This window comes from Pelophylax lessonae, assembly GCF_965119305.1.
Source record: "Pelophylax lessonae genome assembly, chromosome: 3".
NCBI lineage: Eukaryota > Metazoa > Chordata > Amphibia > Anura > Ranidae > Pelophylax > Pelophylax lessonae.
Window position 1 is genome coordinate 89,258,213 of NC_138770.1, and position 23,682 is coordinate 89,281,894.

General features: G+C 41.9%; 1 protein-coding gene across 1 annotated transcript in view; it reads right to left on the reverse strand.

The window, feature by feature from the left end:
• The window catches only part of LOC309550378 (uncharacterized protein), a gene marked incomplete at its 3' end in the record, with an annotated part of 165,208 nt that overhangs the window by 115,632 nt on the left and 25,894 nt on the right, over positions 1-23,682 (reverse strand). Inside the window, exons 3-5 of the mRNA XM_082250773.1 lie at positions 15,453-15,602; positions 12,135-12,295; positions 7,395-7,571 (exon numbers count right to left, since the gene is read on the reverse strand). Coding sequence (XP_082106899.1) covers positions 7,395-7,571; positions 12,135-12,295; positions 15,453-15,602 — 488 coding nt within the window. The remainder of the gene's footprint in view (positions 1-7,394; positions 7,572-12,134; positions 12,296-15,452; positions 15,603-23,682) is intronic.

Consider the following 23,682-nt stretch of genomic DNA (forward strand, 5'->3'; position numbering starts at 1 on the left):
GAAGAAATTGATAAAAAAATTAATTAGGGTACAATGTTGTATGACTGCGTAATTTTCATTTAAAATGCGACAGCACTAAAAGCTGAAAATTGTCCTGGGCAGGAAGCAGTTGAAAGTGCCATGTATTGAAGTAGTTAAGCCATTTAATAGTAAAAAAAGTAAACACAGCAACTATGGTAAAAAATAAAATGAATAGTAGTAATTTTCTTCCTTTCTGCTTCTTGCATCACCAATTACATTGAAACATTCAGTTAAGAATATATGTGAAAAGCTTCTAATACTGGGAAACATGCTTTCAGGTTTTCAATCAGGACTTTTTCCCAATTTCCCTTTACTTCCTGTTGAAAATCGCCAGTTGTTTAAAGAGCTCAATAGCTCAAACTGTCGGAGCTGTGACCCCCTCCTCCTCCTTTCTTGTACAACATAATAGGAGATAAATATACAAGCTTTGTCTAATAATCAAAAGAAACCCAGCGCTTACGGGAAATTTAATTAAATCAATACTGTGTCCATCTCAATTAGGTGTATATAAACCTATTTGTGAAATAGATCCTTACTGCTGCCACCTTAAAACATAAAAAACGTACAAAACAAATGAAAAATGACAGTGTAGTGCTGTGAAAAACAACAACAATAAAAACAAATGAGCCATAGAATAAAGTTCATATAATATGAAAACACCCGGGGCTGTTCTTGGTGTCGATAATGTGCCAAAAAACGCTTTTAAATCATAAAAACAATAAAGTCTTCCTTATGCAAAGTCCACTTTCAACACCGTCCCACGTGCAAAAAGTGATCTGCCAACAAGAGGGCAAGTAACCCGCAGTGCACATACGTGAACCATCGCCACAGGAATCATGGGAAGTTCTGCTTGAATTGCATTCATTTTCAGGCAGTGACCAGAGGAGACACGGGGATGTGGATCGAGCAGCGTCCATCGATGGTAAGACAGGAGACCATAGAAATGCCTATGTGATCCATATATGAAAACGCCTGAATTGTTTTTACATAATGTGAGCAGCACTTTTATATATATTTTTAATAAAATTGGATGGTTTTCGGTTACTATGCAATTGGAGTCTTCGGTTTTATTCCCACAAGACGTTTGACCCATTATATTGTATGGAGTGAGAATCTGGCATCTACCTTGGAGCTGTTTGATTAAAGCTGGTTTGCCGACTATGAGAGTGGAAGGTATTAGTAGCTGGTGAGTTCACATCCATGGGGAGTGGGATCACTTTTTGCACGTGAGACGATGTTGGAAGTGGACTTTGCATAAGGAAAACTTTGTTGTTTTTTTATGATTTAAAGAGTTTTTTTAGGCCTAAAATCTACACCAAGAACAGCACCGGGTATTTTCAAATTATATGGACTTCATTCTATGGCACATTCATTTTTATGCTTAAATAATTATTTTTCACAGCACTACTTATAGAGAGTGTTACATTGTCATTTTTCATGTGTCTTGTAAGCTTTGTCTAATGCTATTAGTTTGGATTGCACTACAGTCATGAATAGAATTCACAATGGGTTAAATGTGAGCCTAGTGGAGTGATTCTAACTGTAAGGGGGCGGGGCTTATGGAATGACCAGAGAGACCCGTGATCCTACATAGAAGGATCACAGGAGCTCTGTGATCATTCCAGAGAGAAGATCGGTCAGCTGTGTTTACAATAGCTGACCGTTTTGCTCTCTCAGCGGGGAGCAATCGCGGATGTCAGGCGGCAATCGGAGCCGTCTCCCCCGTTCATCGGAGTCCCTGCTGCCGAGTGGGGGCGGGAGCACGAGCATATATGCGGTGGGCTGTCTGGAACCGGTTAAACAAGGTTTTGTTAGTGACACTTTTTCTCACCTAGGCTATGGTCACACTAGCCAGCACAGTAAAACACAGCAGGCAAGGGTCTATGTCTATTGCGGCAGAGAGCAGAGCGCTGTGTACTTCAGTGCATTGCACTGCTTACTTTTTTTCTGTTTTTAAACTTTATTTGAAGTGTCACATAGTAACACTTCATTCATGTCTCTGTATATCAGCTCAGTGTATTCAGCTGGGTGTGGGGACATAGGTACCATCCAGTGTGCTGCAAAAAAATTAAAAGATATTTTTTTTCCACACACTGCACAACACATCACATTAGTGCTGTGGTGTGAATGAGACACATAGAAAACACTTGGTAATGGTAACTCTAGTGGTTACATGCATTTATCATTTTTGTTTTTTCAACATTCATTTTTTATTAAGTTTTCAGTCAACATTTTCTAACATTGTTAACACTTTCAGTAACTCATATAAACATTGGATTTTCCCTTGTTTAACCCACTTGCCAACTGCCTGCCGCAGATATACTGTGGCAGGCTGGCTCGGCTGCGCGAACTGCCGTACCTGTATGGCGGTTTCGCGGGAGTGCTCCTGTGGGCCAGTTAAGGCAGCGGAGAGGCCGATCCATGGGGCCGGTGGCTGCGATTGCTCCCGAGCACCCGCGATCGCTCCCCACTGAGAGAGAACGACGGTCTGCTGTTGTAAACACAGCAGACCACTGTTCTCTCTGAAATTATCACAGAGCGCCTGTGATCCTTCCATATAGGAACACAGGTCTCTGTGTTCATGTCACAAGTCCCTCCCCCATAGTGTCAGAAAACACTCCCCTAGGCTCACACTTAACCCTTTGATAACCCCTGGGTTAACCCCTTCCCTGCCAGTATCATTACAGTAACAGTGCATATTTTTAGCACTGATTACTGTAGTAATGTCACTGGTCCCCCCAAAAGTGCCAAAAATGTCAGTTAGGGGTCCGATCTGTCAGCCGCAATGTCACAGTCCCGCTAAAAATCGCAGATCGCCACCATTACTTGTAAAAAAAAAAAAAAAAGACAAAATAAATCTTGCATTTAGTTTGTAGATGTGATAACTTTTGCACAAACCAAACAAAATACACTTATTGGGGTTTTTTATTACCAAAAATATGTAGCAGAATACAAATTGGCCTACAAAGGATGAAAAAAAAATATTTTTACATTTTGTTGGGGAATGTTATATAGAAGACCGTGAAAAAAATAGTTTTTTTTTTCAGAATAGTCACTCTTTTTTCGTTTATAGTGCAAAAAATAAAAATCACAGAGGTGATCAATGTGACAATACTCACCCTCACTGGGAGTGATAGACAGATACTTAATGGTTTGGATAACTTCAAATGGGAGAGTAATATTTATCAACAATATCTCTCAAGAAATATGAAGATTTAATCCCACTTTACACTGAGACCTATAGCCTGTTGCCATGAAGTCTGGGACTCCTAAAATCAAAGCAATGCTTAGATGTGTATTGAGATGATATGTGTTGTATTTCAGGAGCGGACGGCCGTCTGCTAGTTAATTGGCTCAGGTTGATTGAATAATTGTCATCTGTTAGTTGCTTAGTGGAAATAGTATACTGTTTGTGTTGAATGTTTTGATATGTTAATTCTATTTCTGTATACAATTTCATCTGCATAGGATAATGTAATCAGACAACCCCAGACCTGATTGGGTAATTTGATCAGGAGGGGGGGGGGGGGGTGTGCTCATGTGTGTATAAATGGAGTGTGAAACTGTTCAATAAAGCAGAAGATTCCAGTACAAGCTAAGTTGTCAGCTAGCTTTGTATGGGGCGGCTGGGAAAATCTGATATCTATGTCCACGACTGGGAGGAAGCCATATACTGACGGAAGTCCATAAATACAGTGTGGATTGCGGTTCCATTACAATCAAATACCACCAAAAGAAAGCTTGATTTGTGGGAGAAAAAAGACATCAGTTTTATTTAGGTACAGCGTCGCACGACAATTGTCCGTCAAAGTGACGCAGTGCCGAATCGCAAAAAATGGCCTGGTCATTAGGGGGCAAATCCTTGCGGTCCAGAAGTGGTTAAACATATATTAATGCAAGAACAAATGAAGAAGAGATCAAGTGCAAGGCATTATCATCGCTCTTGGTATTCACTTTCCACCCACCCCTAATGGGACCAAACTGTGGGCAGATTGTTTTTTACATCCACCGTTAGGGAAGAAAGAAGGAGTTCTATCATATAGAATATGCTAGTATCTCAAACTTTTGATTAAAGTCAAATATTAAAAATTTTCAGATAGTTAGAAGTTCTCAGATTGTTTAACCAGGCTTGCCATTTACTTTTGAAAATAGTTGTAGAATCAGTTTTATATGCTAATAGGAGTTCATATTGTGCTTGAGTGTTCAGTCTGGTGATAACATTTGTTGGATTAGGAGTATCTGTAGATTTCCACATGCTGGAGATGGCCAGTCTTGCTGCAATTAGAGTATGTGCTACAATTGTTCTGAAAATTGTAGGGCAGGAGTCTTCAAACTATGGCCCTCCAGTTGTTCAGGAACTACAATTCCCATCATGCCAAATCATGTCAGAGTTTTACAATGCCTCATGGGATGTGTGATTCCTCAACAGCTGGAGGGCCATAGTTTGAGGATCCCTGTTGTAGGGTATATTTCGAGATGTATTCCCGATAGTTCCATGGCGGGAGTTCTTTCTATTAAGTTTCTGGTAATAGTAGTTATGAAGGAGGATACAGAGTTCCAAACCCGCATTTATAAATGCAGGTCACTGCAAATAGGGTGAATGAACCCTTAAAGTGATTGTAACTGATCACCTTGTAAAACAACCCATTCAGTTTAAAATAGAAATGAAAGGCACAACATTTTTGTATAGATATGAAAATACATTATAAACCCCTTTTGTTTTATAAGTGATCACAATCTCTCTGTTTTCAGCTGCAAAAGAGCTAGGGGGAGGAGAAGCAGCAGCACACTGAGCTTCCCAGTGAGGAGGAGTTCCCAGCACAGCTAGAGAACTGATCACAGTGTGTTCTCCTGCCTAGTGTGGTCAGCTTTTTATAGGAAAGCAGAGGGCCTGCTAGGAACAACAGGGATTTCACATAAACGAAGCAACGCAAAGAGAACAGGAGATTTTTTCATACATGGTACAGCAGGCACATATCAGAAATATGAAGTGTTGGGGTAACGAACACTTTAAGGCCCATTTACACCATTGCATTGCAGGAACGTGCTGCACCCAGTGCTGTGAGTTGCAATGCACTGCCTAGGTGAATGCACCTAGGCAGTGCAGCAATAATAACTTGCATTGTAGTACACTGCAACACACTATGTTGAACCATTGGTCTGTTGTGGCATGGTAAGAAAATAGTGTAGGTCCGTTTTTCAGCAAGAACCCCTTTAAAGGAAATTCTGCCCCTGGGTGTGTAATATGGGTTGGGCTATTTCTTTTCAATATAAGTGTTAGGGCCAGGCAGGGCAGGAGACAGGTTGATGGGAAATAGGAACCTGCTGTGTGCTACCATCTGAGCTAAAAGATGCTCCTCTGGGGTAGGCCCGGAGTAGGAATGGGAAGGAAGCCAATATTAGGGAGAATATTAAAAAGGAAAGAATATAGGAGAGCTGGTTGGCACCCCAACAATAAATTAACAAGTGGTATGGTCAATCAATGTGAAGAAGTAGGCTATGTATGAGCGGAGTAAATGCTCATTTGTGAACATTCATATATTGGGAAGCAATGAAAGAGCACCAGTGTAGAGTGGGAATCAGGCCTGGAGTACGCGAGTAACCAAAAAGGTAGGTGGCCTAGACTAGCATGATCTTTGCTGGTGGCCAACCAGGGACCTGCTTACTTACCTTAGGACATGATGAATTGCGTTAGTACATGTGCAATATTGAACAGCATAGAGTGATAGGGGCCAATGAAATGGAAAAACAAAGATCTGATCGCCAGCTGTGCAGCAACGCTGCCTCTGCAAGCACAACTGGCAATCAGTCTGATCTTTGTTTTACAGACACACCTGATTGGGATCTTTCCCCATTTACTATCATGCAGAAACAGCCCTGAAGAAGGGGGAGCCTCTGTTCCCTTGAAACGCGGTGGCTTAATTTGTTGCTTCTCTCAAACAATCTCAACCTCATCTTCCAACTTACATTTATTGGATACCGGGTGCTCCTTTCTACCTACGTTAACAAGTTCACATGCGGAAATGACCCTTAGGCCGTTCCTAGAGGCAGCAGCCCAGTCCCAAATAAAGGGCCCACAGCTGCTTTCTTTCAAGTTGGGCACAAGGTATTGGAAGGGGATTCTTCCTACCTGCTCACGGTAACACCCACCTATGACCTGTGATGGATTAAGTCAGTCCAGCGTGATCTCCAACCCCAAATAGCTACTATACACCTGTAGCACCCTCCCAGGTAGGTGCTAGGCAAAACATATGTGTGACCCTGTTCTACTTATCAGGAGGGTCTGATCTGTCAGTTAGCCTGTCACATGCTTCCCGGTGTGATCTGTTGAGTCTGGGGAGTCTCCCCACTGTATCCAACGAAGGACCTTGTTGGACAGTGGAGGAAACCTAGCCAATAGCACACCAGGGTTTATGACTGTCCTAGTGGGTGGGCATTGCTGCAATGCATCCTGGGATTGGAAATAAATCTGGAGGGGGCATGTGACAGGGTGTCTTTTGGCGGGAGCAAAGTCCCAGGAGCAGTTGGACGGCTGTCTCTCCTCCTGCTGATGTGAGGAAGGTGGTCCTAGGGACCAGGGGTTGAGCTGTGCTGCAGAAGGATCCAGCGCGCTGACCAGTGGAGCTGCTGGGCAGAATACTTTTGGAAAAACAGTATTGTGAGTACTCAAGAATCTGCCCTGGGTCTGCCTAAGAGAGGGGACCACTCCAGAGGGGTCAAGGGGATCCAGAAGTCACTTAACCCTGAGTGATACAGTAAAGGGGGTGCCAGGTTTTCCACAGATTATAGTTGCCAGGATTGCATGTGCCAGGTCTGACGTGCACCAGACTTGGATTGTTGGACTTCTCACACTGAGCGGTTTTGGGTGTGTGTTTGTGCCAGGTTGTTAAGCCCTGAAGATTAAGGGGTAAAGGGGGTGCCAGGAAGGGCCATGAAGTTGCTCAGCAGTGCAGTGTACTATAAAGGACAGCTACCTCAAGAAAGGAGTGCCTTAGGAAGCTAAAAGGACTCTTTTTCACAGTCAAAGGCAAACTAAAGTAAGCGGCCTAGCCTTGACTAGTTCAAACAGTGTTAACCAGCATCAATCAGCATTTTCTATATCGTCCCAGCCTAGTGTGCATAGTTCAGTTATTGGAGTATCCCACTCATCACTTCTCCTATCCAAGTTCCTAATAAAACATAAAAACCAAAGAAACTGGACTGGTCCTTGTCTGAGGTAAAAACACTTGGAAACATGTCAGAATGTTCTGCTGTTGCTAATTGTAACCCAGGGAAACCCATACTTAGCAGCTCCCATGGGAATAGTGCTACACACCAAACTGGACATACACTTTAATGTCTTTCATTGAAGAACCGTGGTAAAGAATTCCCACCTCTTTTTGTTTTACTAGAAAGGCATCAATGTAGCTTCTCTGATCATCCACATCAAGCTCCTTTAGATGATTGACAAATGTCTTTGTAATAAACTCATTTATTGCTGCCATATTGCTGAAAAGTGTTTTGTGACTCCCAGGAAACAGGCCAATCACACCCGGGAACATATTGTAAAGCTGAAAAAATAAAAATAAAAAAAATAGATAAAATAATGTTCGCTAACAACCCTGTTATTCCCTGATTACTATACATAAATATAGGAATTTAACCCCCATTGTCATCAGCAAAAGATCACCTAGGTCTGCCTATCATTGCAAACACTTTTATTCATGATAGAAAGGGAAGATTATATAAAATGTATACAGGAACAGTGTACAGAAAATGGCAAGCATTTTAGCTTTATAATGTGAAAGAGGGGCCAAATGTTCAAACTGTATGTTTTCACAATGGGGAGGGTGGCTTTAACCACTTGCCGTCTGCTTACGTTGACACTACTGCGTCAAAGTGGTCTGTTATCGTCTGACGACGTAGACCTACGTCGTCAGACACTCCCCTTTCTCGGCGGCGCGCGCACACCGCCGGAGGCTCGCTCCCGCTGTATTCAGTCACGGCGAGAGTCGGGCCAGGGTAGGAGCAGCGGCGATCGCCGCTGCTCTTCCCCGATCGTCGGGGATCTAGTGTGGAGATCCGCCTGCTTGTGTAAACACAAGCGGGCGGATCTCCTAAGTGACAGGCAGGGTCAGATTGCAGGGTTCAGCATAGATGTATCTGTCCCTGTGTCACACAGTCACCTCCCCCCACACACGTCAGTAAGCACCAGGCATACATTAACCCCTCCCTCTCCAATAAAATTAACCCCTTCCCTGCCAGTGTCATTTTTACAGTAACAGTGCATATATATATATATATATATATATATATATATATATAGCACTTATTACTGCAGTAATGTCACTGGTAACCCCAAAAGTGTCAAAAATGTCAGTCAAGGGTCCGATCTGTCCGCCGCAATGTCGCAGTCCCGCAAAAAAAAAAAAAAAAAATAAAAAAAAAAAAAAAAAAAAAATCGCAGATCGCCGCCATTACTCGTTAAAAAAAAAAAACACCAAAAATGACAGAAATCTTTCCCCTTAGTTAGTAAACGCAATAACTTTTGCGTAAACCAATCAAAATACGCTTATTGTGATTTTTTTTACCAAACATAGGTAGCAGAAAACAAATTGGCCAAAAATTTTAAAAAAAATTTGATTTTTAAATTTTTTGGGGGGGGAATTTCATATAAAAAAATGTGAAAAATATTGTTGTTTTTTCAAAATTTACGCTCTTTTTTTGTTTATAGCGCAAAAAGTAAAAATCGCAAAGGTGATCAAATACCACCAAAAGAAAGCTCTGTTTGTGGGGAAAAAAAGGACGTAAATTTCGTTTGGGTATGGCGTCGCACGACCGCGCAATTGTCAGTTAAATTCGCACAGCGCCGAATCGCAAAAAGTGGCCCAGACGTAAGACAGCAAAATCCTCTAGTGGTAAAGTGGTTAAACATCAGTCTATGAAGCTTCTTTCCATTTAGGCCAGTTTCTAAACCACTTGCTGACCGCCCTATAGCAGCTTTACTGCTACAGGGCGGCAGCTGTTCGCCGAATCACGTATATATATATATACACCGTATGTGATCCCGCACTTCCGCCTGCAGGGGGGCGCGCCACTTCTGCTGTGAATATTCACAGCAGAAGCCGATCTGTGGGGGCACTCAAGGTCTGCCAGCACCTGGAGATCGTCGGGCAAAGACTCAGAACGGAGCTCTGCCTATGTAAACAAGGCAGAGTTCCATTCAGGGTGGGGTGGATGGATTCTGTATTCAGGGACTCAAATCCCTCTCTTTCCCTATTAAAAGCAGCACACATAACCACAAACACTGGCTAGGTACACAGTTAACCCTTTGATCGTCTAGCTGTTTAACCCCTTCCCAGTCAATTTCATTAGTGCAGGGATAGTGCACATTTTTAGCACTGATCACTATATAAGTGTCACTGGTTCCTGCAAAGTGTCAGTTAGTGTGCGATTGTCTGCGGCAATATCATAGTCCCGCTACAAGTCTCTGATCGCCACCATTACTAGTATAAAAAAAAAAAAGGAAAAAGAGAAATTCAAAGTATATATCTCATAGCTTGTAGACACTACAACATGCGCATAAACCAATCAATATATGCTTATTGCGATTTTTTACCAAAAACATGTAGCAGAATACATATTAGCCTTAATTTGTGAAGAAATTAAATTTGTAATTTTTTTTATTGGATGTGTTCTATAGAAGAAAAGTAAAAAATATTTTTTTTCTTTCAAAATTGTCAGGCTTTTTTTTGTTTATAGTGCAAAAAACAAACAAAAAAAAAGAAAAAAAAAAAGCAGTGGTGGTCAAATACCTAAGAAAGCTCTATTTGTGGGAAAAAAAAATATACAAAAATGTTTGTGCTATTGTCAGTTAAAGTACCGCAGTGCTGTATAGCATAAAGTGGCCTGGTCATGAAGGGGGGTAAATCTTCCAAAGGTCAAATAATTAATGGACACTTCAGACAGGTGTATGTATCTCAGTTTTAAAGTTTAACTCCACTTTTGTTGAGGAAAAAAACATTCCCCTCCGGTGATCTCTGTACATTGCAGGGATTTTAACAAATTGTTGCAGATTACTACCGTTTGTTATTCTGAAGAAATCCCTGTTTGTTCCTCTGTGCTGAGTGAGTCTAAAGGGAGGGGTTTCATAATTATCTATCAGCTGTGGCAGCTGCAGGGCTTTAATGAGGAAAGCTGGGCCTGCATCCCTTTAGACGTGTTCATATTGGGTGTATCTCACCAAAAATGACATTTTTGTTGCAGGGGATGCCAGAAATCTGACTTGTATCTTAGTGCAGACTTCTGGGAAAAGTGGTGAGCCAATCATACAAGCAGGAAATTATGTCTCTGGGGGTGTGGTCAGTATACATTCTGTGTACAGAACAGCTCCAGGTAGCCATATTGCATTGCATTTTCAGAAAATTACAGCGGCTGCAGATTGAAAAGGAAAGGTAATATTTAATAACATTCAATTACAATGTGATTTGTGTCGCAATTGTATACGCTATATTGTTTTTTCTTTATTTGCTGACTTTTTTCCCCAAGAAAGTGGAGTTACCCTTTAACCGCTTGCCGACCGCCGCAAGTAGATTTACTGCGGCGGTCAGCCCCGGCCAGGCAGAGTGACGTTAATTAACGTCACTAGCCTGGGAGGGTCTGGGGAGCGAGCGCGCGCCCGCGGAGGCACGGACCGCCCCGCGCGTGTGACTGGCGGACCCGATGTCCGCCGGTCACTCGGCGATCGTCGGGGGAGAGGGAGAAAGTCAGGCGGCTTGTGTAAACAAGCCACCTGTCATTCTCCCCTGTGTAAAAACACTGATCACACGGATCTACTATGTAGATCCGTTGATCAGTGTCCTTACAGCTCAAGCCACAGCCAATCACAGTAGAAAGCACGCCCCTAGGGACACACACAGCCCCTCCCTCCCAAATAAAGTTAGCCCCTTCGCTACCAGTGTATTTTTACAGTAACAGTGCATATGTATAGCACTGATTACTGTAGAAATGTCACTGGTAACCCCAAAAGTGTCAAAAATGTCAGTCAAGGGTCCGATCTGTCCACCGCAATGTCGCAGTACCGCAAAAAAAAAAAAAAAAAATCGCAGATCGCCGCCATTACACGTTAAAAAAAAAAAAAAAAAAAAAAAAACCAACAAAAATCTTTCCCTTTGTTAGTAAATGCGATAACTTTTGCGCAAACCAATCAAAATACGCTTTTTGCGATTTTTTTTTACCAAACATATGTAGCATAAAACAAATTGTCCGAAAATGTTAAAAAATTTAGATTTTTACATTTTTTTGGGGGGGAATTTCATATAAAAAAAATGTGAAAAATATTGTTATTTTTGCAAAATTGTCGCTCTTTTTTGTTTATAGCGCATGATCAAAAAAAAAAAAAAAAAAAAAAAAATCGCACAGGTGATCAAATACCACCAAAAGAAAGCTCCGTTTGTGGGAAAATAGGACGTCAAATTAGTTTAGGTACGGCATCGCACGACCGCGCAATTGTCCGTTAAAGTCACGCAGTGCCGAATCGCAAAATACCCCCTAGTCAGGAAGGGGGTAAAATCTTCCGGGGCTTAAGTGGTTAAAGTTATACGAAAGTCTGATTTTTTTTTTTTAAATAACAAATGTGATATTTACCTCCTCTGTGCAGTTGGTTTTGCACAGAACAGCCCAGATCCTCCTTTTCTTGGGTCCCTCACTGGCGCTCCTGGCCTCTCCCTCCTGATGGGTGCCCCCATAGTAAGCAGCTTGCTATGGGGGCATCCGAGCTGAGCTGCTGCTCTGTGTGTCAATTCAGACACGGAGCCTCGGATTGTCACTGCCCCTGCTCTCTCCTCATTAGCTCGCTGACTGATTGACAGCAGCGGGAGCCAATGTCGTCCGCTGCTGTGTCTCAGCCAATCAGGAGGAAGAGTCCCCGGACTTTGTGACCTCGCTGGATTGAGAGGGAGCTTAGGTAAGTATTACGGGGACTTGGGAGGATGCTGCACAGAAGGTTTTTTATCTTAATGCATAGAATGCAATAAGATAAAAAAAAACCTTCTGCCTTTAGAACCACTTTAACGTGTAAAGTCTTTACTTTTGCATTTCATCTCACATATATAAAGTTACTAGAATGAGATTACTGAAATCATTGGTGTTCCAGCAAGTCGAACGTTCTCATTTGTTAGCTTCAAAAGTCTTAGAAAGGTGGGGTCCTCATAATCCATGCGATGTCCAAGGGCAATAGACACAATGATGTTTCCAACTGCAGCGTTTATACTCACAGAATTGTCAAAGGGTTTTCCTACAAATGGAAAGCAAAATGTTAATATTAATGATTATCTGTATCTTTATAGGGCAGCTTGGTCCTAAGGCTGAGCTGTAATGTGTGAGCTGTTTATAGTGGTAAAGCCATTGAGTGCCATGGGGACTCCAGTGAAAAAAAAATCTGATTAAAATTGGTATACGTATCACTATCCCCTCCAGTCATTATTGCACACTAAGGGGCTTCAATCTAATAAAAGGTGGAATATGAGTGTTTTATGTTATTCAGTGCAGCTTTACCTTATCTGAAAGCTTGCTGAATTAATGTATGTGTGTAACCTGGACTGTAGCTAATAACTGCTGTGGAACTGTATTATCCTTCTGCATTGGAGAGGGTTAAACGTAATATTTAAATAATGCAGACGTGCAGCAGCCATCTTTAAGAAGACCACATGGTAATGTGATGCAATGGAGCAAGGAGAAGTGTGGTCAGGAGGTGGCTGAAAAAAAAGGAGAGAAAACAGTCTTGAAACAAGAAGACCAAGCAGGTGTGTGGGAAAGAGACTGAGTTACTGATGCTACTACTACTACTACTGCTGTTGGATAACTGGATCCCTGCTATAGCAGACCTGGGAGGGTGTGAATTGTATGCCTGGTGAGATCAGACTGTAGCTCAGCACTCTCACCACTTGTAAGTGTAGCTCCCTCTAGTGTGTGCTACTAGAAGTGAGAGTAGGCAAACTATAGTCTGGCCCAGGGATAAACCTGAGTCACTGAATCAGAGTCAGGGTTATTAGAGGCTAGGGATGGATGAGTCAGCCTGGTAGCTCTCTGGTGCCTCCCCATTTCTAGAATGTTGGCGAACATTCTGGAATATAGTGGGGGGAGGCTAGGAAGGGTTGCCTTGAATATTTAGGGGCATTTAGTCAATCCCAGATTGGGGGCCTGGCAGGGAACTAAAGAGCCTTTAAATAGGCATGAGCCATGCTAGCAGGGGAGTCAGGTGGAAGTTGGAGAAGCAATGCTGATGGAGGCCGTCAGGGAGGGGGGGGGGGGGGTTACCAGGGGCTGGAGCTTAGGAGGCTGACCTGGAAGGATCTCAACACAGGAGGCAGTTAGAGGGACCCTAAGCGGAGAGGCAGCAAAGAGAGAAAGGAGACAGACAAGGAGAGAGACTGCCAGCTGTAGCAGCGTTCTCTTGAAGATAGCATTGTGCCAAGTCTTCATCAAAACTTGCCCTGGGGAATCTCCAAGTGGGTCAGTCAGGAGGACTGGGAAAAGCAAAGAAGCCAGGTGTGGTTGGAGGCAGCCAGATGGGCTAGCATTTTCTGCAAGCAGTAGATCTGGGATCAGTGGACACAGGGAAACTGAAGGAGATGGGATATGCTGTTCAATCCATTTGTGCTACTTTGCCAAGGGACTAAGAGTTCCTGCCTGTTATGGGCTGTTGTTGAACTAACAACAGAATGTTCGTTCTATCAGGAGTGAGTCAGCAGAAACTGTACAAAGAGGAACCAAGTTTACACAGGTGGAAGAAAGAAGAGGAGTCTGTAAATAGGGAGGAAGTGTCCCTGAATTATTGTTGTTGTCACACTGGGCATCCCATAATCCCTTACCCCATCCAAGATATTATCCCCTAATAAAACTACAAAAACCAAGCCAAAAACTGATTTCTGTGTCCGAAAGAAAGAAGGAAACGCTGTGTGACTGGCCGAGTAACAGTGGAAAACCCTGACATAAGCAACTCCTATGGGGGTAGTGCTACATAAAGGAAGGAAAATAAGGACTGAGAAGGTTAATCAGCAACTTCTATCCCTGTCTGACTTGAAGTGGACATTTACTGACTCAGGCTGTAGACCCTGAAGAGGATGCCCTAGGTCTTGTGGGAGACTACATTTATACAAGGTAATCTGTTCTCTGCTGGGAACTCTTCTTCAAAGGCCCTAACTTTGCCAGACAACTTTTTTTTTCATGATTCACTGGCCAGTTTGACAAAACAGGGACTGTTATAGAAAAGTTTTTTTTTTTTTCTAATTTGGGTTAGAAGTTGGTTAGTACCATTTGTGTGTAGAGGGTAAAGGCTTGTGCAGGTCTGCAAAACAAAGTAATGCAGGCCAACCACAGAACCTGGGGGTTTAAATGTGCCACATATACTATAAGATATTTCCACACTTCCAGACAATGTTTAAAAAAAATAAAGTACAAATTTTATTAATTTTTGTTTACAAAATTATAAACGAAGAAGAAGGACATACATATACAGTACAAGAACAATGTGTGAACAATGCAAATAGTATATTAGTTACAATCCAGGAAGCCCAGTGGATGGGACTCTACAATCAAAACGCGTAGTTCCAGCTCCCTGTTTGATTGTACAGTCCCATCCATTGGGCTTCCTGGATTGTAACTAATATACTATTTGCATTGTTCACACATTGTTCTTGTACTGTATATGTATGTCCTTCTTCTTCGTTTATAATTTTGTAAACAAAAATTCATAAAATTTGTACTATTTTTTTTAAACATTGTCTGGAAGTGTGGAAATATCTTATAGTATATGTGGCACATTTAAACCCCCAGGTTCTGTGGTTGGCCTGCATTACTTCGTTTTGCAGACCTGCACAAGCCTTTACCCTCTACACACAATTTTTGCTTATTGGGGGAGGTGCCAACAAAAGTCTGTTTAATAATGCCGCTGTCTCCCCTACCACAATTTTTTCTTGGTTAGTACCATGGTTTGGCACTAGTTTTTACCGTTGTCCCCAGTAACTCAAATATTTTGAAACCACAAATAACCATGTGGCTAACATGTAATCAAAAGGAGTCTGGCAAAGGCAGCCTCATATATTTAATTTGTGGCAGTGCATATATATATATATTTTTTTTTTAGGGTAAGGTTAGTGTTACATTTTAGAATAGACAAATGTGTTTTTATGTGTTGGGGGTGAATAAATGTACAGCGCTCCCAATGCAGAAACCTCACGTTCCACTCTTTTTTTTTTTTTTAGTATTTCGAATTTTAGCATTTAGTATCTTTATACAGAACACATTCACAATGCTAAATGTTTGCGCTTTATAAAAAAAAAAAACAGGATTAAAACATGAAAGATAGTGGCAATGCAGGACAAACTGTGAAGAAGAAAACATGAAAAAAAGGGTTTTAAATAGTCCACTAAGTGTCATTCATTAGGCTACACCTTGAAAGGTCTGGAACCTCTGTACCAAATGATCGCTTTCTTCCAGAATCCTGTCTTCTATAGTACTTTTTCCCATGCCAAAATCACGCAATGTGCTGATGGTAAATCTTCTCATGGCCTTCCAGTTTTCGCCATGTGAAAAAATGATACCTAGGGAAAAGACATTGAGCACATTAAAATGTTCCTTTATTCTACCTCTAGCTCTTAGTATGGGGTCTTTAGTGCTGTATACAAGTAAAAAAATATTCCATTACATGTCCCTAATTCCAAACATTGACCTAAACTGTCAATGTTTGGTAACTATGTTTGGTAAACTATGTGTGTGTATATATATATATATATATATATATATATATATATACACACACACACACACACATACACATATACACATACACACACACACACACATATTTATATATTTATATATATATTTATTTATATATATATTTATTTATATATATATATATATATATATATATATATATATATATATATATATATATATATATATATATATATACACACACACACACACAGTGCCTTGCGAAAGTATTCGGCCCCCTTGAACTGTGCGACCTTTTGCCACATTTCAGGCTTCAAACAAAGATATAAAACTGTAATTTTTTGTGAAGAATCAACAACAAGTGGGACACAATCATGAAGTGGAACTAAATTTATTGGACATTTCAAACTTTTTTAACAAATAAAAAACTGAAAAATTGGGCGTGCAAAATTATTCAGCTCCCTTAAGTTAATACTTTGTAGCACCACCTTTTGCTGCGATTACAGCTGTAAGTCGCTTGGGGTATGTCTCTATCAGTTTTGCACATCGAGAGACTGAAATTTTTGCCCATTCCTCCTTGCAAAACAGCTCGAGCTCAGTGAGGTTGGATGGAGAGCGTTTGTGAACAGCAGTTTTCAGTTCTTTCCACAGATTCTCAATTGGATTCAGGTCTGGACTTTGACTTGCCCATTCTAACACCTGGATATGTTTATTTGTGAACCATTCCATTGTAGATTTTGTTTTACGTTTTGGATCATTGTCTTGTTGGAAGACAAATCTCTGTCCCAGTCTCAGGTCTTTTGCAGACTCCATCAGATTTTCTTCCAGAATGGTCCTGTATTTGGCTCCATCCATCTTCCCATCAATTTTAACCATCTTCCCTGTCCCCGCTGAAAAAAAAGCAGGCCCAAACCATGATGCTGCCACCACCATGTTTGACAGTGGGGATGGTGTGTTCAGGGTGATGAGCTGTGTTGCTTTTTACGCCAAACATAACATTTTGCATTGTTGCCAAACAGTTCGATTTTAGTTTCATCTGGCCAGAGCACCTTCTTCCACATGTTTGGTGTGTCTCCCAGGTGGCTTGTGGCAAACTTTAAACGACACTTTTTATGGATATCTTTAGGAAATGGCTTTCTTCCTGCCACTCTTCCATAAAGGCCAGATTTGTGCAGTATACGACTGATTGTTGTCCTATGGACAGAGTCTCCCACCTCAGCTGTAGATCTCTGCTGTTCATCCACAGTGATCATGGGCCTCTTGGCTGCATCTCTGATCAGTCTTCTCCTTGTAGGAGCTGAAAGTTTAGAGGGACGGCCAGGACTTCGTAGATTTGCAGTGGTCTGATACTCCTTCCATTTCAATATTATCGCTTGCACAGTGCTCCTTGGGATTTTTAAAGCTTGGGAAACCTTTTTGTATCCAAATCCGGCTTTAAACTTCTCAACAGTATCTCGGACCTGCCTGGTGTGTTCCTTGTTCTTCACGATGCTCTCTGCGCTTTAAACGGACATCTGAGACTATCACAGTGCAGGTGCATTTATACGAAGACTTGATTACACACAAGTGGATTCTATTTATCATCATTAGTCATTTAGGTCAACATTGGATCATTCAGAGATCCTCACTGAACTTCTGGAGAGAGTTTGCTGCACTGAAAGTAAAAGGGGCTGAATAATTTTGCACGCCCAATTTTTCAGTTTTTTATTTGTTAAAGTTGAAATATCCAATAAATTTCGTTCCACTTCATGATTGTGTCCCACTTGTTGTTGATTCTTCACAAAAAATTACAGTTTTATATCTTTAGGTTTGAAGTCTGAAATGTGGCAAAAGGTTGCAAAGCTCAAGGGGGCCGAATACTTTTGCAAGGCACTGTGTGTATGCATGCATGTGTGACTAGACCATTGCTCGCTCGCTCGCTTCCACTCTCGACACTCCTCTGTTTCTAGTGAATCAGCTTGCAGATCGCAACGTCTGATGGTTCGGTCAACCAAGGATCTGTGATCCGAACTACTATGTGCCGTCCGGAATCCATTAGAACATACACCAGGCAGGCTGTATGCAAGTTCAAACAGGAAGACAATTTATTGGAAGAACATAGCACACTTTTATACAGAATTTGGAACATCCTGCCCCCAACAACCGCCCTCCTATTGGTCAATTGTAAAGTACCTGCAGTTCCCCTTCAGGTCCTCCTTTTGCCATGCAAATGAGGACTTGAAAATGAGTCAGTAGGGATTGGTCAGATAACTTGAGTAGAAGGACTGTTATGTGTAATGAGACAGAAGCCCCAGGGGGCGATCAATGTACACAATAGCCAGACACAGAACAATGGTTCCCTAACAAGCCCCCAATACACATTACTCTGAGTGTCAATACATCCCTTAGCAGACAGCATACTGAAGAAAGGAAAGACGCTGCTCCAGGTGTATAGTGTGTGGTGATTGCCAGGAGATAGGATATCCAATAGAGTGCTGGCCCCGGCCCGCCTCCGTGGGAACACTTGTAGGAAAAGAATTAGCCGCACATCCAGGGATTCCAATAGGTTTCAAATACCTTTATTTCCAAAAAGTTGCAAATGATGACACCAAAAGACACCAGCATGAAGTCTCATAGACGCGTTTCACACATACATCTTGTGCTTAATCATTACTTTTGGAATCCCTGGATGTGCGGCTAATTCTTTTCTTAGCAGACAGCAGGTGAGTTCATTAGCACACCCGACAATAGGTGAATGGAAAGCCACCTCAGACAAAAGCAACATTGTTTAGACAGTCCGTCTCCACATTGAACTTCCTGGAATGACCATATTAGGAGTTGTACTTCCTGGCCAGAGACCTCATGGCAAATGGGAACAAATGACCTTGCTGACAAATATGAAGCAGTTCAAACCATCACCCATCTGTCCTTAAATTCCAAATTCCAGTGATGGTGAACACCGTCACTATATATATATTATATATATATATATATACACATATATATATACATACACACACATATACACACACATACATATATACACACACACACACACACACACTAGCCAAATAAAAAACTAGTGAAACACAGTCATAAAAGAGCAGTGGGGAAAAAAAGAAGAAGGTTAGTGGACTTCACCTGTAAAACCATTCCTGTCTTGGGGGGGGGGGGGGGGGGTCATACTTAATTGACCAGATCAATATTCCATGAGTTTAATTGACTTGGCGCTATACTCTTTTTTTTTTTTTTAAATCTGAATAAAGTTCATGAACAACTTTTAACAGTACAATAAACAATGCACATCCTGAAGTATTACAGTATACAATACTTTCACAGAATACAAAGTAGAATATTTTCTTGTACAAAGACAAAGCAGGTTAAAAAAAAAAAAAACAGTTGAACCGGAGATGTGATTAGTCAATATATCTCACAGTGTATGCTCAGGTATGGTTTGAGAAGGTTTAAGAAGACATTCTCATCATATCTCTTCACCAGTACTTTAAAATAAACTCACTCCAAGGGTTCCTACTTTAAGTTAATAGCCTATCAAGAATCAGGTCCAATGGAGCCAAGCCAGGGGTAGCTAGCCAGCATCCCAGATCCTATTGAACTGGATCGGGCTGCCTCTATATTGATATATCAAGCGCTCATATCTCAAAGTTAATCCCATGTTGGCTAACCACATCTCTAAAGTTGGAGAGGTTTAAGAGATCCAATGTTGTAAGATCAGCTTTCCAGCTTGGAACAGTGCTCTGGACACCGCCTCTCTGACATATAGGTCTGTTATAACCTAATCCAGTATACCCAACAAGCAAGGATTAGGGGTCAAGAGAGATGGTTACTTGAAAAGTATTCTTAATGGGGTTTGCCAGTCCAAAAGCAGGGCAACTTTGGGCACCGCCAAAGGAGATGCATCAGGTCCCCCTTAGCTCCCTTGCATCTCGTACACAATGGGTCTGGGTGGAATCCAAGTGTAAACAATTTCAGTGGGGTATGATGAACCCACAATAATATATATATGTATTTGGGACAGTCTTTTAGTTACATTTAAAGAACACCCGTGGACAGACTCCAGGGCCTCCGACCACTTATCCCCATCTATATCACCCACATTCTCCACCCATTTTTCCATAGTTGTACTGGGAGAATTCTGCAGGTACTCTGGCAGCAGCATCACATAGCACCTTTGAACCCTTTAGGGGATGTGGATTGCTGCATTATATTGAAAAGGGGAGTGGGAGATAACCCCGCCTGCTCTAAGGATGCTTGCGCTTTAATGGCGTGCAGCAATTGAAGGTGGGGGGGGGGGGGGGGGGAGTACATTTTGTTTGACAATCCATATCTGGCTTGCATCTGGGCAAATGGGAGCAGCCTGCCATTGCTTAAAATGTGACAGAGGTGATTAACACCATATGCTAGCCACCGGGCCGCACACTGCAGCGTTGCCAGTTCCCGGTATTGTTATTCCAGATGGGGCTGTAACTAGTAAATCCTGACACTCTTTGTAGTTATTTTTCTTCTAACCAAATCTTATATATTGGTCTATATGTGGGGTAACTTTTGTTGGACTTTAAGAGCTGGGCCTCAAGGGCTTCCAGGAGAGTCTGAGCTTCTACACAGTATAACGCCACAGCTAATGTGGCATCAGTGTGTGTTTCCCCCTTGGCCGATACATCATTCATGCCATTTAGCAGCTGCTGCAGCTGGGCTGCCAGATAGTACAGCCAGTGGTTTGGGAAAGAAAGGCCCCCAGTATCCTTAGACCTCTGGAATTTCTCCAGCCTGACTTTAGCAGGACCCGATTTCCATAGTAGCAAACGGAATATGGAATTTACCACTCAAATATTTTGAGGGGTATAACCACATTTGTATTGTGGAGGAAATAGAGCAGTTTGGGCATTAAGATAATTTTTGCTGAATTACCTCTACCCGACACGGACAACAGTAGTTTAGACCACAACTTCACCTTATCCCTAAACCGTGACAGGAGGGGAAATATGTTCAAACGGCAATAGTCCACAATCTCAGCTGAGACTACGATTCCCAAACATCTGAACTGTCCCACTATAGGCACTGGGCAGAAAGACGATAACTGGGGGCCAAGAGCAGCTCCATCTAGCGGCAACAGGGCTGAATTGGTGCAGTTAATAGTCAGGCCTGAATAAATGCCAAATTCAGTGACTATGTTAATTACAGCTTGCAAAGAGGAGCCTGTGTTTCCCCATCAAAAGCAGCATGTCATCTGCATACAATGTGATTTTTTCATGGAGTGCACCATATTTAAAGCCCTCAACCAGAAAACTGGTCCTAATTTTAGCCACCAGGGGTTCTATTACAAAGGCAAATAGGAGGGAGGAGAGAGGGCACCCCTGCCTAGTACCCCTACCCAGTGAAAATACCTGTGAGGTCCTGACACCCTCCCGGATAGCAGCCTGGGGATTATTATACAATAAAACGAACCCCTCTTTAGGAGCATACAGTATTTTCTAAACCAGCCCAAATCGATTGAGCTGACCAAGGCAAAAAGATCTAGATGGGACAGTGACCCATATGTCTTAGAATAACAGGAGAATTGGGACAGTTACAGGGTACTTTCCTCCATAAATCGTAGCAGTGGACTGTTGTGAGGAACCTAAACTTGTGTGGGGGGGGGGGGGGGGGGGGGTCTGTCTAGGGCAGGATTTAGGACATTATCACCCAGGACAAAAGGTTGGAATATCAGGCTTATCTAAAGTGAATACCAAGGTCCCACAGCTCTGAAATGTAAAAGGTTGGAGGTATGTACAGTGCCTTGCGAAAGTATTCGGCCCCCTTGAACTTTTCGACCTTTTGCCACATTTAAGGCTTCAAACTTAAAGATATAAAACTGTCATTTTTTTTGTGAAAAAACAACAAGTGGGACACAATCATGAAGTGGAACAAAATTTATTGGATATGTCAAACTTTAACAAATAAAAAACTGAAAAATTGGGCATGCAAAATTATTCAGCCCCTTTACTTTCAGTGCAGCAAACTCTTTCCAGAAGTTCAGTGAGGATCTCTGAATGATCCAATGTTGACCTAAATGGCTAATGATAATAAATAGAATCCACCTGTGTGTAATCAAGTCTCCGTATAAATGCACCTGCACTGTGATAGTCTCAGAGGTCCGTTTAAAGCGCAGAGAGCATCGTGAAGAACAAGGAACACACCAGGCAGGTCCGAGATACTGTTGTGGAGAGGTTTTAAGCCGGATTTGGATACAAAAAGATTTCCCAAGCTTTAAACATCACAAGGAGCACTGTGCAAGCAATAATATTAAAATGGAAGGAGTATCAGACCACTGCAAATCTACGAAGACCTGGCCGTCCCTGTAAAATTTCATCTTATACAAGTAGAAGACTGATCAGAGATGCAGCCAAGAGGCCCATGATCACTCTGGATGCAGAGATCTACAGCTGAGGTGGGAGACTCTGTCCATAGGACAACAATCAGTCGTATACTGCACAAATCTGGCCTTTATGGAACAGTGGCAAGAAGAAAGTCATTTCTTAAAGATATCCATAAAAAGTGTCATTTAAAGTTTGCCACAAGCCACCTGGGAGACACACCAAACATGTGGAAGAAGGTGCTCTGGTCAGATGATACCAAAATCAAACTTTTTGGCAACAATGCAAAATGTTATGTTTGGCATAAAAGCAACACAGCTCATCACCCTGAACACACCATCCCCACTGTCAAACATGGTGGTGGCAGCATCATGGTTTGGGCCTGCTTTTCTTCAGTAGGGACAGGGAAGATGGTTAAAATTGATGGGAAGAAGGATGGAGCCAAATACAGGACCATTCTGGAAGAAAACCTGATGGAGTCTGCAAAAGACCTGAGACTGGGACGGAGATTTGTCTTCCAACAAGACAATGATCCAAAACATAAAGCAAAATCTACAATGGAATGGTTCACAAATAAACATATCCAGGTGTTAGAATGGGCAAGTCAAAGTCCAGACCTGAATCCAATCGAGAATCTGTGGAAAGAACTGAAAACTTCTGTTCACAAACGCTCTCCATCCAACCTCACTGAGCTTGAGCTGTTTTGCAAGGAGGAATTGGCCAAAATTTCAGTCTCTCTATGTGCAAAACTGATAGGACATACCCCAAGCGACTTACAGCTGTAATCGCAGCAAAAGGTGGCGCTACAAAGTATTAACTTAAGAGGGCTGAAGTTTTTTTATTTGTTAAAAAAGTTTGAAATATCCAATAAATTTTGTTCCACTTCATGATTGTGTCCCACTTGTTGATTCTTCACAAAAAATTACAGTTTTATATCTTTATGTTTGAAGCCTGAAATGTGGCAAAAGGTTAAAAAGTTCAAGGGGGCCGAATACTTTCGCAAGGCACTGTATACCACAGCTATGATACATATTAAAAGAGAACAATTTACAATATAAAATAGGAATCGCCCCTCCGAATCAGATATTGCAGCTAGTTCATGAAAATCCAGAGATTTGTGTACAAGGACACACACCCCTCTGGAGTATGAAGTATGCGTGGCATGATAAATCTTTTGTGCCCAGGAGTATTTTACACAGCCAAGAGTCTCTGGTGTGAGATGGGTCTCTTGGAGGCCTATTAATGCAGGATGGTACTTACGGAGGACCGTACTCACCATCACCCTCTTTAAAGGGTCGTGTAGTCCCCTAACATTCCTGGTAAGCCTAAGTATGTCCATCATGTGACTAATGATAAAATCTTATGCAATGTGGCAACTGAGATGCATCATCATCTCATACTACTAAAGTACCTGCTTAGGCCTTGTAAGTATTGTTAATGAACAAGATAGCTCGGGAAGTGCAGAAAATAAAAAGTCCCATGAAAAATACCAAAGATTAAGACTAGAAAAAACCCGGCCGAGAGGGTTGAGAGACCGTTCTTCCCAGCTATGGGTATCCATTAAACAAAGCCATACATTGTAGTGGTGCCTTTC